General features: G+C 42.4%; 1 protein-coding gene across 2 annotated transcripts in view; it reads right to left on the reverse strand.

The window, feature by feature from the left end:
• The window catches only part of NSF (N-ethylmaleimide sensitive factor, vesicle fusing ATPase), a 55,211-nt gene that overhangs the window by 4,315 nt on the left and 33,446 nt on the right, over positions 1-17,450 (reverse strand). For both annotated transcript variants that reach the window (XM_042836839.1, XM_042836840.1), the window contains exons 10-19: positions 17,010-17,175; positions 16,673-16,747; positions 15,202-15,389; positions 12,564-12,659; positions 12,199-12,355; positions 11,502-11,635; positions 10,290-10,356; positions 10,054-10,133; positions 3,817-3,951; positions 3,150-3,263 (exon numbers count right to left, since the gene is read on the reverse strand). In XM_042836839.1, the coding sequence (XP_042692773.1) occupies positions 3,150-3,263; positions 3,817-3,951; positions 10,054-10,133; positions 10,290-10,356; positions 11,502-11,635; positions 12,199-12,355; positions 12,564-12,659; positions 15,202-15,389; positions 16,673-16,747; positions 17,010-17,175 (1,212 nt within the window). The remainder of the gene's footprint in view (positions 1-3,149; positions 3,264-3,816; positions 3,952-10,053; positions 10,134-10,289; positions 10,357-11,501; positions 11,636-12,198; positions 12,356-12,563; positions 12,660-15,201; positions 15,390-16,672; positions 16,748-17,009; positions 17,176-17,450) is intronic.

Raw genomic sequence — 17,450 nt, forward strand, 5'->3', positions numbered from 1 at the left:
CCTGACACAGCTTCTACAGAGCCTTTTGGGAGGAACAGCACCTACCTGCAATTTCTTAGCCAAAAGATGAAAGCAAGTAGCTTACTCACAAAATGTAGATGAAAAAGGAGAAGGCTGATCTGCTCTGAAAGAAGAGTGCAAAGGAGAAGCAGATTCAGGACTTGAGTAAAACTTCGGGCAATCTGTGAAAGGAGAAATGTTTCTATCAAACTAGGTGAGAGATTTTCTAAGAGAACAGACATGTGACCAATTCTGTGACACAGTTCCCACCACTAGGAAGAAACTGGCTGCCTCTCTCTACATACGGCAGTACCAGCCCCAGGACAAGCCTGGGAGTCCTTAGGAGAAAAAGGAACTTCAGTCCAGAGAAGAGAGAATCCAGCAAGACGTGCATGCCCTTGGATGCTCCTGTAAACCTATCATAAAACCTGAACTCTGGGTGCATTACTTAGTATAAGATAATATACACAGTATTTTAAGACAACTCCTAAAATAAATTCCTTAGTATGTTAAAATAATCAAAGCTGTTTGTCTGCAATGAAAGTTTTATTTACGCTAAACAGAAGTTACCAAATCAGGAAATAGAGGAGGTTCAAAAAAGGGCTTTCTGGAAAGCTGCCTGGCTCTGTCGGGTTCCTACTGAGAAGAGCAAGAGCTGACAATTAAGTCCAAGAGCAACAAGACGGGCAGGGAAAATAAGCAGCAGGAACCAGTCCCCTGCAAGAGGAAAAGGTGGCTCACGTATCCAGGATGGGGATGCAGCGCTGGCCAAGGTGAATCATAGAATCATTTGAGTTGGAAGGAGCCCTTAAATGTCATCTGGTCCAAATCCCCTGCAATGAACAGACACCTAACGCTCCATCAGGTGCTCGAGGTCCATCCAGATCTACCCTGGATGTGAGGGCTGTACCTGGCAGCACTGTGAGGTGGTCCACCTACTGCAGCCAAGAGCACTGCAAAATTAACTGGCTTATCATGAGTGTATCCATTCATCAGATGCTTCTTTCAACAAGAACTCAACATCATGCCAGGACTCACAGTATAAACAAGATGACCGAAGTATAAGACACTGAATGAGAACAGTTCAACATTAAAGGGCAGGAATAGCAATAAACACAGCTTGAGGGAAATCAGACTGCCAGAAAGTGTGGGTTTACAAGGTTTGTACACATGGTGACAAAGCAAGCCAAAGCATCAAAGCAATGTGGTGGTTCACGATACTCCATGAAAGGATTCTGATGCTGAAAGAAGTTGAGCAAGACTTAAATTGAAAACAAACTAAAATCATTTAAACCCTAAACAGGGTAAGAATAGCTACAAAAAGAACATGCTGGGTTTACTCATCCAGTAAAACAAAACACAGACTGAGGGACTGCAGAGAAGGAAGTTGGGTGCATGGTTTTCTTGCAGAGAATTCATTCACCGTGGGATCTAATCACCTGCATTTTGGGAAACAGTGTTCATCACTTGGCATTTTTAAGGATCTCTTATTTCTGATTGAAGCTTTTTTAAAAAGCTCTATTCTAGCCTGGTGGGAAATAAAAAAGATCAGAATATCTCATCTGATAGAATTCCACACTACTGTAAAGCAAGTCAAATTAGATACTGCAGCAATATTCTTCTCTTTAATGACGGCCTGCATTGCTGTCCTGTATTTATAGCAATTCTGCAGATGGAACCATGCAAACAGCTCCAATATATTGCAATAGAACATCCCTGCATTTAGCTTCCATGGGTTATTACATTCAGTTTGGGTGCAGACTGTAAGTCACATTGCTACCAGCCATCTATGTGCAGAAACACAGGCAGTTCATCAGACATCTATGCTGATGCCCAGAGTCACTTGTTAGGAACGGCACAAACAGGGTCACAGTTCTGCCCAACTTCTCCCAGCCTGTCTGGTCACAGACTTGTCAGCAGTGATGGTTATCTGGTTAAAAAGTGCACAGTTCCACTCTGCACAGTGTACAGCAGCATGGAGACTCCCTGTCACACTATCATAGGTGTGCACCCACGGTGCCATGCCATGGATAAGTCTGGGTGAGCACTTTCACCCATAATTGACTTAGCTGTAACCTTCAGTTCTGACAAGAACCAACACTTCAGGTCAGAGCAGCAACAGAAAACATCCTGCATCAGAAGAAGGAACCCATTGTGGAGGTGAACTGAAACGGGCTGCAGCAGAGTCCCTGAAGGCCTGCACCCCTTAAATACATTTAATACATGTGAGCAATGACTTACCGACTTGCCTGTAGGTATGGAATTAAAAGCCAAGGAAGAAGAAGAAAAAGTAATCTAGATAAATGACTTTATTCCCCGAGGTGACATCCAGTCAGAGCATATCCTCAGTGCTGTGCAAGTTTTAACAGAATTGTGAATAGTGAACAGAGGGATACATGACTTATATGCTGCTGAACTACATGCCTCTTAGCTTATGCTCAGCCTCTCCTAGGAAGATCTAAGGACAGTTCACTCAGCTGCACTAAATCCATTTGATGTGAAAGGAGAGCGTGTTGGGAGGGGGGAGGACTCAGAAGGGCGCTGAAATGTCAGTGCAGAGGATTAGGGCTGCACGCTACACCCTCTCATTTTCAGCATGCACACACTGTCGAGCAGCAGCTTGATGGCTGCTTGCAGGCATGGGTGATGGGTGCGGGGGAGGGTTAAGAACTGCATATTTCTGCCCTCTGCAATTATTTTCTTTAAAGTGCTGAAAGTGGAAAATAAAGAGGAGAGCAGCTGAACAGCCTGACAGATTTATCTTCTTTAGGGAAGAGGCACATACACCTGCACAGGCACCTTTTCTTTTTAAAAAAGTAATAAAAATCCTAAGCGATTGCTATCTGCAATCTTAACATGCTGACTGTAAAGAAGAAATTCCATGAAAAGTGAGTTAATCCAATCCCTCCCGCTGCCAGACGCTCGTCTCTGAAGTGCAGCTCTAAACAGCCCATGGGCACTGTGGTTTTAAAGATCTCTCCCCAGACCAAGACCTGGCGATTCCTTTGTTCAGAGAATTTCTTCTCACTGAAGCTCTTCTCCCAATTAAACCTATTCAAAGACTCTCAAAGTAGGAGTCTGCAGACAACTGGGAACCTCTGAGACTGCTACATTTATTCCAGTCCTGCCTGGATCAGAAAAATTCTTACTTGTAGTGACATTTCTATCAGCATCAGCAGCTTCTTGATACCGATCCAAACAGATTTCCCTTTGACGTTCTGTGCAATGGTGCTGCGTTCCTTATCTTTAAAGTTACCCAGGAGCTGGAAAAGAAAGAAAGAAATCAGAACACCGCCAGCAGGGACAGTGTTACTTAGCACAGGGCAAAGTGAATGAGAAGCTAGAATGCATTTTCTAGCTTAGAAGCACGATTTGTTGCAATAAATCAAGACAAGGCAAAACATCCTTCAGTATTCTCTAGGATTTCCACTAGGATTTCCACTAGGATATTCACTAGGATATTCCACCATGTTATAGACAGGAAGCCATTTAGAACACGAATCTGTGAAGAATCTATGATTTCTTTGGCACCAAAACCCCTTCATTTTACATTATTCCAATTAATGAAAGCTTGGCATCCTCCACTTTAAGTACCTCAACAATATTCATTTTCCAAGGGTACGAAAAGTGGGATCTTTCAATGCACCACAGGAACTTCTTTCTAAAATCTACTGTTCTCTCATTTTTCATTAGTTTACATATGAACAAGTAATTCAGAGAAGTTGTAGTTAAGTTGGAAAGATGCAGATCTACTGCAAAATCATTCATTTCCAGCAAATTTTAAGGTTATTTGTCATCCTTTAATTTTTTTGTCACCTCCAAAGCTTCCATCAGCTGTTCCCCTGTTGCAATGTTGGGTACATGGATCGTGGTGCTGAAAGCATTCAACATTTCCATTTCCTGCAGGACATCTTTGCGACTGGTGGTTCCAATGATCAGGAGCTTGCGACCCTGTCCACACAACAGAGCAAGTGTCAAGAAAGGAGAAACAAGAGAGGAAGCATCCTTGGAATGCTTCAGCTCACCACGAATGAGAAACAGAAAATGGATGTGTAAAAACACTAAAAAAATAGTAAGATTACACCTCTCAGCAAGTGAATTTGCCAGCATCAATCATACGTATCTAGGATCACGTTCCAGAAGTCCAGCAGCAGGGCTTATAGAGCTAAGGACAAATGAAAAACATCAACTGCCAACAAAAATCCACCTCTGCTGGACCATCTTACAAATGCCACTGGAACACCGTTTGAATTCTGCTACGCAGATTCAGACATTTGATTGATGTTGGCTGATGGAAAGATCTGTTGGACTCATCAGCTGTGATCTTTGTGCCCCTTTTCCAATTCAGCACACACAAAGCCCATGGGCCAGGAGGTCACCTGGCTGGCCAAGTACCCTTCTCACTGTGCTGCCCAGAAGTTCAACCAGTGCTTACAGACAAAGAATGTGAAGTGAGTTCTCCAGGGACACCAAAACTCTCATCTGATTGTGAGCCACAGAAGTTTGATAACCAATGCTATGGAGTGCTCCAGCATTTGCTCTGGAGTTACCACCCAAGGACACGTAATGTTTTTGGTAGTAGCTAAGAACAGGGAATAACAACCTGCAAACCAACTTCTTGAATGATGCAACCTGAGCAACTTCTACACGGACAAAGAGCATGCTTGGTTATAATAAAAATGGAATCTATTTTGAGGGCTCATTAGAGCCTGAAAGATCCCACCAGGAAAAGATATAAACACTACAGAAATATAATTAGGTAAGTTTCACCGACTCCAACTTCAGGTGTCCACATGTGACCTCATTATCAGTACTTCTTTCTTTGCTAACGAAGCCCAGATGACACTTACCTCCACCCAAAGCAACCTCTACTCTGAACTCCCACAGCAACCCATTTTCTAGCTCAGCTGTAGAAAACCAAACTGCTGACAGCCACATTTATTCAGATGAATCCCAAACTTGCTGTAAATCAGGTCAGCAGACAATTACTACACACACAAGAATGACTCTGAGTGACTTATGACCACTTAGGAAAGCCACTGGAATCACTCATTGTGGCCACTTCTGTGAAAACATTAGCCCAGTGCTAAGCATTACTCAAAATACAAACACTGGGAATGGGAGAAGAGGAAAACAGAAATAATTATTCTACTGCGTGAAATCAGAGTGCTTTTATGCTCTTACTTTAAAGACACTCGTCATTTCAAGTACTTATGTCAAATACAGCACTGAGCTGGAGAAGTCGGAGGAAAGCAATGAAGATGCACAGAAATATGGGATAACTTCCCTAAAAGACTCTTGATAAACGACAGGGCCAAGAAGGGAAACGGAGAGGTCCATAAAATCACAGACACTGTGGAGCAGGCGATGAGGGTGCAAACTGCTGTTTCTCATAACAAAAATCACATCATAACAAAAAGCACTATGTGACATCAGAGGTCAGGCTCTGAGCACCTGACCAAGCTGTAGGTGTCCCTGTCCAGTGCAGGATGGCCTTTAGAGGTCCCTTCCAACTTGAACAATTCTATGCTGACCCATCGCATGACTGCATTAAGCACACTCAAGACCCTGAGCCACTGAATGGTAGAAAACTCATCAGAACAGATGGCTTCTCTGCAAAGTAGTGCTTAAAAGTTTTTAACTGCCCCACCCAAAGCGTTCTTTTTTCCTTGCTCTCTTCAAAAGCTTTCTTCAACTTGCTACCTCTGAACTTCAACCGCTGGAAAAGGTTACGATAAAACAAGCGTAATCTCTGCTGTACCAATTACTAACACAAAAATTGTCAGGAGTTCCCTGTACTTTTCAAGGTTTCAGGCAACTTGCACAGCAAACAACTGCACAACCTACAAGTCAGAAATGTTTTGCCCCAGGCACTACCACAGAAGCACACAAAGCCATGAAGTCAAACTGAAAAGGCTGACTTCATCCACTGCCCTGCAGTGGCAATACACCACAAGGTATCACTGGACTTATTCTTGATGCTAAGATGTACTGCTGGAGCGTCCCTGATTCCAGATATCCTAAATGTTTTGATCCTTAATTTCTACAATAGCCATTGCAAAGGCTACAGAAGATCAGGACAGAAGTGAACTTCCAAAAATCAGGCGTAACCAGAGTAACACCAAGTAAGAAGGAACTTGGCTTTCCAACAGCTTGAGATCATTTGATTTCAGACATCATCAGGGCAGCGTTAGGAATAGTTCCTCCATCAACACAGATAAGGTACAGGCAGGCACCTCAGCATGGTTTCCTCCTGCCCATTTTCTGGTAATGAAAGTGCCCAGTAAGGATCCCAAGGCCCATCGATCAGGAAGTCCTCAGTGAGGGACATAACTTGCCCCACTGTCTTCTAGAAGTGGGAGAACCCCAGACCCTCTCTCTGCTACACTGAATTTATATGAGTAAAGGACATAATTAGACAGCTGTGGCACTCCAAGTTCATAAACTGAAGTCATTTTAAGTGACGGCATTCTCAAGCAATATGAGATTGATTCTCTCCACTTCATTTTCGCTTCCTAGTGGGCACCAGATGATTGCACTGATGACCAAACTAGATCATACAAGAATGTAATAGACTGCTACAAGCAAATGAAGTCTCAACATGTCAGCAGAGTCTCAAATTACCTAATTTCAGTGCATTTCACCAGCCCCGGGCAAGAGGAGCTCAAAACACAAGTGTCAGTGGGTACTGAAGTGCCTCTGTTGGATACCCGTTAGCTGATCACTTCACTTTGACCCCTTCTTTATTTTTAAGTTTTGAGATATCAACAATTCTTCCCACGTAACAGGAGAAAATGCAGTTCCCCAGGTTTACAGGTGTAAATGTTAGATCACCATTGACTCACACTGCTTCCAATTCGCACTGAGTGATGTGGAATCAGGAATGCATATGGGATTATATCCAACAAGGAGATTACTCTCCCCTTTTCTCCGTCAACTTTCATAAATGTGCAAAAATGCAGAGGAGAGGAAAGGGGCTGGGGGCCTCTGGGAGCAGTGGAAGGGCATCCATAGGAATGTTCAAGAGCATCTCACTAAGCCCGACATCTCATAACACTGCACAAATTGTATGTCCAGCTTAGCGCGGGGATGCTGCAATGGTCTTTCACCCTTTGAGCCGATTGTTAGCTTTTCACAGGAACCAGCAGGGAAGCACATGTGAAACCTCTGTGGGGCTGGTGAGCGTCTCCATGCCTTGTGTGACTCTGCATGTCGATGAAGCAGCTTCGGCTTTCGGAGCTGCTGCTGCTTAGTTCTCAGAGAAGTCCTTTTCTCCCGCTCGGCTCCCCGCTGCGACAGTCCTTTTCAGGCTTTCTATCCCCCCCAGCCTCTTCTCCTGCACTCAATTGAAAGAAAGACCCAAGAGAACATGGTTTATTTTCTTCTCTTAGTCCATTTTAGAAAAGCTTTTTAATTGGTTTAAAAAAAAAAGATGCTAAACAAAATGCAGTGTTTTTGGGCTGGTAACAGATACCACTATTTAAGCACTGCTCAGAGGAACTCTCAGTCATGAATTTAAAGCACACCCAGAAACGTTTCTCGTTTCTATAAAGCCTAATTGTGTTTACTCCCAAAACTTCTGCAAAAGTACAAGAAGGTTCAAGCATTTGCCCTCCGCACACCACGTTAACACACTCGCAATAGGAAGAGGGGAGTCCAGGAAGCAGCCTTCACCAACCAACTTAACATACACCTCAATGCATAATTAATGAGATATCATCCAGAAATGCTCCTTACACACATAGCCTACAGTGACTGCAGGAAGCTGACTGCACATTAAGTATACTCTGCATGAGATGTGACAACGCTGTGTGAATACATAATCTGGGCCACAACGCTGGAGAGGCAGAGCCGCACAGCTGGAACGCTGCTGCCCACCATCCTCAGCACTCTCTTGTTCCCATTTCTGAGCTTTCCACACCACTTGTGCTCATACTTGGGCCCCCTCTGCCCGTTGGTAGAAGAGGACAGGAATTGTGTCCCTAGCATCTCGACATGAATTGCTTGCAGCAGTGGGACAGCTCCAGCGAGCTCCATTTTTATGGGGGATGGACAGAAACCACGTCCTGGTTGGGGGTCTGGGTCTTTGGTTGGGGGGTTGGGTCCCTGGCAGAGACCAGAATGGGTCTCAATGCCAAGAAGCTGGCATTGGTTTGACCTCGTGGAGCAAGTTAGCACCACTAATGCTACTCATGCTCATTTACAGCACGTATCTGCATCTCAAATTACAACCAAACCCACTGGAACCAGCCATCACCTCCAAACAAATTGCTCCCCGAGGGAACTGGTGATCCCAGGGGAAACATGGCAGGGCAGTGATTAACCAGTGGTTTTCCCTCCCTGTGGATTTCTCACTTGAGCTTGAGAGCCTGGAGAGTCTCTGTGCCCAGATTCAATCTTTTTCACAGTAAGAAGAAAACCCTTGGCCTTTTCCTGCATGAATCAACATCTTATGCACAGGGTTATTTATGGAAAAAAATAAATAAAAATCCCCACGTCACAACTGTTGCAGAGAGCTCACAGGAAACAAAACACTTTAGGAAGAACCCTATGATCAGAGCTACCCAACTAGGTCAGCCCTAAAAGCCCATCTGATCCAATGTCCTAATTTCTACAGTAGCCAATAGTGGACACTTAAAAGGAAAAAAAAAAAAAGAGAAAAAAGCATCAATCAGAGAGTGACATTTCCTCAGAAAACTCTCTACCCTCCAACAATTTATGGCTTAAGTCACCATAATATTGGCTGTCAACCCGAAGTCTTCAGCCTCAAGGGCATTTCAAACACTGCAGAGCACAAATCTCCAGCAACATGCATAAACTTGGCAAATATCTGAAAGCTCCAAGCCCTGCATCCTGCTTTCAGGAGACTCGAGAGCCAACAAAAGTGCAGCTAGGCAGGAAAATACACTCAGAGGACACAATAATAAAATGGAAAACGTAGTATTTTAACTATTTCATACTACTGAGCCAAATCAAGTTCTATTTTTCTCTTCTGATCTATGGGAATAATGGCACTATGGAAATATCTAGCAATAAGTCAATGAGTGCATGAGATTACAACAATCAGAAATGGCTGTGCAGCTGCACACAGCCAGCCCCTGTTCCAACTACAGGGTAACAGAATCCAAGTCTGATATTAGATGCTTCACATGGCGAGGGCAGGTCTGGGAGAAGATCTTTGTTCTCCCAGGTTGGCAGTCACAAGGGGAACATCAGGGCCTGTGGCATTAGAATTTAATTCAAAGTTCTGGATTTGAAAGGTCTTTTCAGCAGATCACCTAATGAAAAGAATACTCATGTATACGTGATTGCTTCCAGGATATTAAAAATGACACAAAAAGCAAAAAGGCTTCACCCAGGCTATGCTTCCCTACTTTTCCCTGACACAAACCTGAAAGTTTGTTTTCCTGCTAGAATCCTACTAATTCATGCAGATACTTTCACACACAGCAGAATTCTAGTGAATGAGAAGAAAAATGGCAAACAAAAAGGGGGAGTCGCTCCCGTTTGTCTCATTCAGTACAAGCTTCAGAAGCATCACCTTCTGTTGTGTTCTGGAATCTCATCAAGTAAGAAATCATAAATTGACATGGCCAGAAAACAATGTAAAACCTTGAGCTCTACTCACCTGATGATATCAAGAACAAATTAAAACCCCAACATTCACAATCAGACACGACTCAGAAAACAGTTTCTAAATAAGGAGGGAGCTCATGCTTGAGCCAGGAATTGATTTGAGCTGAGCTGCTCCTTTTAAATCAAGGCAGACTGCTTGCATGTTTAGAGTTTACATGGTGAAGGTTAAACCTGCTTCCTCCTTTAGTATTTCATAAGATTCAGCTTTAAATAATGAGATAATTAAAGCTGAATCCTTTGTGGTTATCCTAGAAATGTCTAACTGAATGAACAGCAGGGCTGGGATTAACTTGACTGAATCAGAGACAATGGCAGTAATACCACTGGCAGCACAGCAGCTATCAGCAAGACACAAAGCCTTCCACTGTCAGAATTATGGCAGGAATCGGGCATCACACTCCTCGATTACCTCCTTACCTGAGGGGGGGCCTTCTTCAGCAGCACAAGAAGGGCTTGCAACACCAGATTAGAAAACCGTGGTCCGATTGGAACATAATCTGAAATGAAAAATGTATTTTAATGCCCATCAAGTAGTTGCAGAGGTATAAAAAAGCAGCCTGAGACTCCTAAAGTAAATGGTTCCAGATCATTTTTGGTTTGCAGTATCTCAGTATTTCTTCACGGCAGACAACACAGTCCCTGTCCTTACCCACCTAGAAGTCTCTCAATGTCATCCACAACGACGCAGCTGAGCTGGGACTTGTATGCATCATCAAAGATCTGAAAAACAGCAAAAGGAGTCGCTGCTAAAAGCACCAAAAGCACAACAGTTGTGATAGGAACTGTCAATCTGTTTCTAAGTAAGCACAGCAGTATTTAGAGGAATAAACGGAGAATGAAAAAGTTAAAAACTATGCAAGTCTTGCACTGAACTACTCCTCTGTTCTTAGAGTAACATCCCTCATTTACATGACTAATCCAGTATAATTCAGCTAGAAAAATAAGTGCTGGCTCGCTTCTGTAAATTAAATCTCCTTCCTTCCACCTGGCTACCTGAAATGATTTAAGGAGTTCAACTTGTCTGCATTTGCCCTGTGCCCCAAGTTGTTAAAACCCCTGTTTAGCCAAACCCTACCAACTCAAAACTGTTCATTCAGGCAGCATCTGTTTTTTCCACGTGCAGCCCTGAGCCCTTCCTTCTTTCACCATTGGAGACAGAGCTCCAGTGCTCATCGATGATCAGGAGTTCTGTCTCGCTGTTAGTGATGCTCATACATCAGAGCCAGCTGGGACAGAACCAGGACATTTTCCCTTTCAGATGAGTCCCAAACTTCATTCAAACAGACCACATGGAGTTTCCTCAGTTGGGGCAAAGCAAAAGAAGTTTTTCTGTACACAAATGAGTGAAATGCCTGTGAGCTGCAAGCTTAGACATGCAACCTTCAGCAAGATCCTTACTCTCTTTTGGGTCTACCCTATCAAGCACTCTGAAAATATAACTACAACTGACCAAAATAAATGCATGCTAATTCAGATTTTCTGAAGCTGGAAGAATTTGTGTCATTAGTGATTCTGCCACAGAGTTACTAGTGAAAATGCAGTTAAAAGATGGTAACTATGTTGAAAAATAGTATTTTGTAGCTGAGAATGTGCTCTGATAAATTGTGTTACTGTGCTCCTCATGTATGTTGGAGTTTTCATGGAAGGAAACATTACTTTTGGAGCAACCCTTGTGTTAAGTGCTAAAGCACTCAAGTGTCACAGGATGAGTCACCGAGTGTCAGTACCAAAAAACATTCATCCAACTTCATAACCACTGTCTGTATAGGAATTTAGGACCTACAGAGAGCACCATCACAGGACAGTCCCTTTCTCATCCAGGATGGAGCTGGGTTGTCATAAAAGAAAGGGTAGAAAAGAAGTACCTTCTTCATTGCCTGGCACTTGGCTGTTTCTGAAAATCCAATCATCTTATCAGGAGAACAGATCTTGATGAAAGGGAAGTTGGATTCCTCAGCTATCTTTGCTGCTAAAGCAGTCTTCCCACTGTGTGGGGGACCTGAAACAAAGAAATATAATTAGAAAAAAATCAGGGGAGAAGATGGGCCTAATAAGGCTCAGCATGGACGATATTTTAAAAATGCTTGTTTCTTCTTTCACTGAATATCTGAGAAATGACCCTTTCTTCTACTTGCAGAAAAAACAATGCAATTCAATGCTCCAGATGAAGGAAATGAATTCAACTATTGGAGCACACAGCCTGATTTGGCATGAAATCACCACAAGGGAAAATGACACATTTTGTAGGATGGGCCACTGCAGAAAGTATGTCCTCCTATTCTGCAGAACCTTTCTGAATCACATTTATGCCTCTGAAAGATATGATGTCTGCAGGTACCAAGCAAACAGCCTGAGTGCCCAGGAAATATTGACAGAGAGAATTTATGATATGCCTGAATGCACACCAGCATAATTTACAGACCAAGGACACATCTTAACACACCCAACCCTAATCAATCCGGAGTGCAATCACAGATCACCACTTGGGCAGCTGATAGGAACAGTTTAAAGCAGGGTCTTTTTGTCGGTTTGGTTTTGTGCAGATACAATTCTTACATTTACCTTCTAGAAGAACGCTGACCAGCGGAGTACGGTCACTGTTCTTGGTTTGCTGAACAAGCAGCTCCCCATCATCCAACACCCTCGTTACTGGGTCCCCCCACTTAATAATGCCATTCATGATATAACTTGCATAGTCCTCCTGGTTGGTTCCGAATGCCTGTTTTAACAGAGGGAACATTTACTTCACACTCATCCTCAGCACAAATTCTCATCAGTGAAAGTTGCTCACGGGTTTTGAATCTGCGTCATTTAAAGACAATTCTCAAAAATGGGGCTAAACCTCCTACTTACAAAAGGAATTTGCTTCCTTGCATCATTAACTGTTCTGGGTGACTCTATTATCCAATTACACAGTGCCTACTCACTGGTTTGATATCATTCTCCAAGGATGCAAAGAAGTCTCCTCTTGTCACACGTAAGCTTTCTGCTTTCTCCATGTCTACTTCCACTTTGTTGCTGGCCTAAAGAAGGTAATAAAACACATTAAACACATACAGCACAGCTGCAGAAGATCCCTTTACCAACTTCAGTGCAAGGAACCAAAACTGCAGTTGGGCTGCAACCCAAAAGGACTGTTGAATCCGAATCTAAACTTAGGCAAGATTAAAAACTAGGTAGGTTCCCTTTAAAGTAAGGAATTATTCTCTCACTTCAGACTCTGCAGAAATACTTGACTGCAGATTCTGGGTGCTGTACAAAAAGGGGATGAAAACCCTCATTTTGTGACTTTTTTCAGAAAGACAAACTAAAGTTTGGTTTAACCCAACACCACGTTTCCCCACTCCTTCTTTGGCAACTTCAAACAAAGCATTTTCCTCTCCACACACAGAACTCTTTAAGGCAATTGGTAAATATTAGATTTCTTTCTACTTCATTTGCCTCAGTGCAACCAAAGCTGAGTATTCCAGTGCAGAACCATCAGTATTGGAATAAACACACCACAATTAGCTCAGCTCACGTTGCTCTCCTTTCTAAACTGAAGACAGCACTTTTCCTTCTGCTGCTCCCAAATTCAGATGCATTACTGACTGTGGCTCCACTCTACCCTACAGAGCAGCTCCATTTTCTGCAATCATTTCTAGATCTGCAAATACATGGATTGCCTTAGGCAGCAATCAGGAATTACATGGATATGAAGCAACTTTCCCACTAAGTGTCACACAAGCACTGTTACAGACTAATCCCATCTGTACAGTCTGCTGAGAATCCTGCATGGAGTTACAGATATCAGAAAGAGGATTAGGCACCAAAGGGGCAGAAGTTGATCTGTGCAAAGCAATCCATCTAACTGCAAGGTGACATGGCAGAAATCTACTTTACTTGGCGATGAGGTGAAAGATTTTCATTCTTCTACATCCTGGCTTTTGGTAATTTCTTTACTTCCCAATTATACCACAACAAATTTCTCTAGATTCCAAAACAAGCCTAATTTTCATTGAAACTTACCTGCATCTCACATCAGCTCATGGTTTTATCCTGAGAGTATAAGAGCATCATCTGATTGTTCACAAGGTTAAAAAAATGGGATTTCAAGGCATTTCTTGGAAGGCACAGCAACATCTAACATCTTTCCCTACATGGACGAGTCAAACAACACTCCCCCTCCAACACACATCTCAGAGATATCACCTTCTAACTAGGATGATCTACAAGAAGAGCTTAAATGATTCAGAAGAATAATTCCATTTGATTTCCAAATGCAATTTGTAGCTTCACATACACTTCTGAAATCTAGGTCAGGCGTATGATGTATATTTTAAGTTTTGCACTACTCACAGCAGAGAATAAAACATCATTTGGCTGAAGACATCTTCAGAATAAACAGTGAGATTACCCAGAAATACTGTGTGTAAGTGTTTGAGAAGAAAAACAGAGTGTGATTGCTTGACATTTGGAAAACACAGACATCTATTACTGAGATGTCAAGGAGGAGACAGCTCTTTTATATTTATATGTCACCATTGTCTTCTCTCCCACTGCAAAATGCTGGCACAACAGGGAATATATCAAAATCAGCCTCCAAAATCAAGCAAAATTCAAACAATGAAAAAGCATCAATTAGAAGTGGAATTAAATATTTAAAGGAAAATGCTTTGTTTGTGGAGGGATGAAAATGCCTTTCTTTTTTTGAGACAGTACAAGAAAATGAGAAAGCGTTCATCTTTCTGCTTTTTATTATGGGAAACAATAACTTTTCCTGGCTACACAAAAAACATAAGTAGAAAGAACCAATGCTTCCAACAGATACAAATATCAGAGACATCAAATTATTTTTCTTGCTTAAATTAAAAAGATTCGTTTTCTTCGTGTTTATGGCTGAAGAGATTTTTTACTTACAATAAATGCATCAATGCTGTGCAATTGATGTTAAAGGCTCTGTTCTGCAGTAATTCACACCAATTCTTGGCCACGAGAGAGGTTACATCTTTCAGCCTCTTTCTTCATGAACTAATAATCATCTCGTATTTCAACACCACTGAATACTGTGTTTTGCATCTGGGTTAATATAACCTGACATTTCATGGTCCTTGTAACTCCTTTCTAGTTAAAGATGCACAGCAAACATTGGGAAAGCAAGGTGATGTTCCTCTAGAATGGAGGAAGCTGAAAAGATTACAAGTCCATACGACCACAGAAAAGTCATAAGCCTGCAATCTCATTGTTCCCTCTCTATTTCTAGATCATTTATGAAGATCCAGCAGACACCTCTGCAATATCACTGACTGTTCTCACTTCCACCTCTTGTTTCCTGTATCCAGTCCATTAAACCAAGCCTTCAGTCTTCACCACACTACACTGAGAGACATTCTCACTGAGCTACGAAAGAGCCACAGAGATGCTGGGAGACGAAAGAGGTAATTTAGAATGATGTGAAAAGATGTTGTCCATATGAAAACCATCTAAGCTATGTTAAGATGCCACTATATATTGGAATATACAAGAAAAGACTCCACAAGTAACGACCTTCTCTTTCTTTTTGCCCCGCAGACAGACAGGACTAACCTTGATATGTCTGTTCATTGCAGTAGACTGAGCAGCTCGAACTAAACCTTCTAATTCAGCACCACTGAAGTTTTTTGTCTCCACTGCCAGTTCTGCAATGTCCACATCTTCAGCCAGCAGCTGGTGCTCCCTCATCCGTACCGTGTGGATATGGAGAATCTGGAATCGACCCTTCTCATCTGGCAAACCTGAGTTGTCATACAGAGTGCATGTTAACCAGTGCTTCAGCACAGCTGCAGCAAAGCCCTCCCTGCTCCTCAGTGGTTCCTACGTCTAAAGAAAGATCTCACTATAAGCCATTCCCTCATGTCAGCAGAATATTTTAAAATTCTTGTGCTTAATATAATATTTAAACATTTAAAAATTTGCCCTTGGCAAAGCGCTTGGCATCATCCTCAAACTACACCAAGAAACAGGGTTCAGTTTCCTGCAAGTTCATTGCTCTCAGGCTCCCATAGCAGGAATTCACCTTACACAACAGCAATCTGGTCAGCCCAAGCACCCCTAAGCACAGTTTCCACCTTGTCATTTTCATACAGCCTTCATTTTCTCAGATGTAGCTGATTATTTCCCAGTTTTTTCCTTAGCAAGTCCCTTCTGAAATGCACATAATGCAACGTACAGAAAATGCCTTTTCTTGAAAGAAAGGTAAGTCAGCAGCACAACATCCTCTTGGTATAAACAAACTCTAATTAAGTTTTCATCTAATTTTCTGTCACTGAAAGAAAACACATCTCAGTAATACTGATGACCCTGCCTGTCCTTCCAATAAATCTCACCACAGTTTGAGATTTTTTTTCACCTTTAAAATACTCAGTGCCAAGCTCAGAGCACACAAAGTATTTCACGACATTCCAGTGATGTGGAAGAAAACAGGAAAACGTTTTATGAGTTCTTACAAAAACTGCACATCTGAAACTGTGCTTCCAGCCTTTAAACATGGATCTCCACTGCTCTGGATAAGAACTGTGCCTTCCATCAGTCTCAGCCTATTTTCTGTGCATTCAAACTTCCTTCTGAGGACTGTTAACAGAAGCGAGCACCAAAGTACAGCCATCCTTTGCACTCCATCATAATCACTGTTGATTAAACATTCTGATCTCAAATGGAAAGATAACATTGGCTCCTGAGGAATTCTAATCACCAGATAACTGTTATTTAATTGGAGCTGGTATCAGGTAGGTGTGTAAACTACAGAAGACCTTTCTAAATTAATGACAGGTATTCACATTTTCCAGCTCACACCTACCCAATTCCATTGCATAGACCCTGATATCTGGCCAACAGCTTATCAGCTGGCAAATCCAACACAGTGTTTCAATTAGCTGAATAAATTTATAAATTTATGCAGTGAGTTGCACCAAGTTTAGCACCCTCACCATCCTGGTTAGTTGTTCCCATGATGATATGTGTTTGCTTTGCTATTCTAAGTACTTGTGAGCTGATGTACTGAGCTGCACAGCTTGCTTACCAATCTCCATTTTCACCTCCAGTCTCCCCGGTCTCAGCAGAGCTTCATCAATCAGGTCAGGTCTGTTGGTCATTCCTAAGTGCAAAATTAAAACCAGGAGGAGCGTTAGCTGAGCTTACTAAAGCAGGACTTCAATTCCTGAATACAGTCCATAGAGGTAACAAGAGACCTCAAATAGTGTCAAGAAAAATGATGAAAGAGACTCATTTTCAGAAATACTGGGAAAAGTCATGCCTTAAATTAGAATCAGGGCAATAGAGATCAAACCCGCATTGCTCCTGCAATGAACAGAGCAGCAAATTTCAACCTGACCCCATAACAAGAAAGACCACCATACCAATCACCAGGATGTTATTGAGTTGCTCTACTCCATCAATTTTAGACAGCAGCTGGTTGACAACGGTATCATGAACTCCAGTGCTCCCCGCCATGCTGCCTCGCTGCTTGCAGATTGCATCAATCTCATCGAAAATGATGATATGAACACCACTGTTTGCTCCAAGCTATTGGAGAGAAAAGCAAGTCAGGAGTGCCACATGTCACCACTGAAAGCCATTTAACAAAACACAACTTCAGAAGAAGATCAGCCAGCGAAATAAGAAACACTGACTTCTTCAAGTGATTTGGATATCACATGGTATGCATCAGATCCCTCCCCAGTAACATCCTGCTGTGCTCCAAAATGGGTTGGCTGGTACATCCAACCAACCCAACTGGGATGACTGCACCCATCCAATCAACCCAACTGGGATGACTGCACCCATCCAACCAACCCAAC

Source organism: Centrocercus urophasianus, unplaced genomic scaffold (genome assembly GCF_019232065.1).
Source record: "Centrocercus urophasianus isolate 14NV4802_14NV808 unplaced genomic scaffold, USGS_Curo_1.0 seq_64, whole genome shotgun sequence".
Taxonomy (NCBI): Eukaryota; Metazoa; Chordata; class Aves; order Galliformes; family Phasianidae; genus Centrocercus; species Centrocercus urophasianus.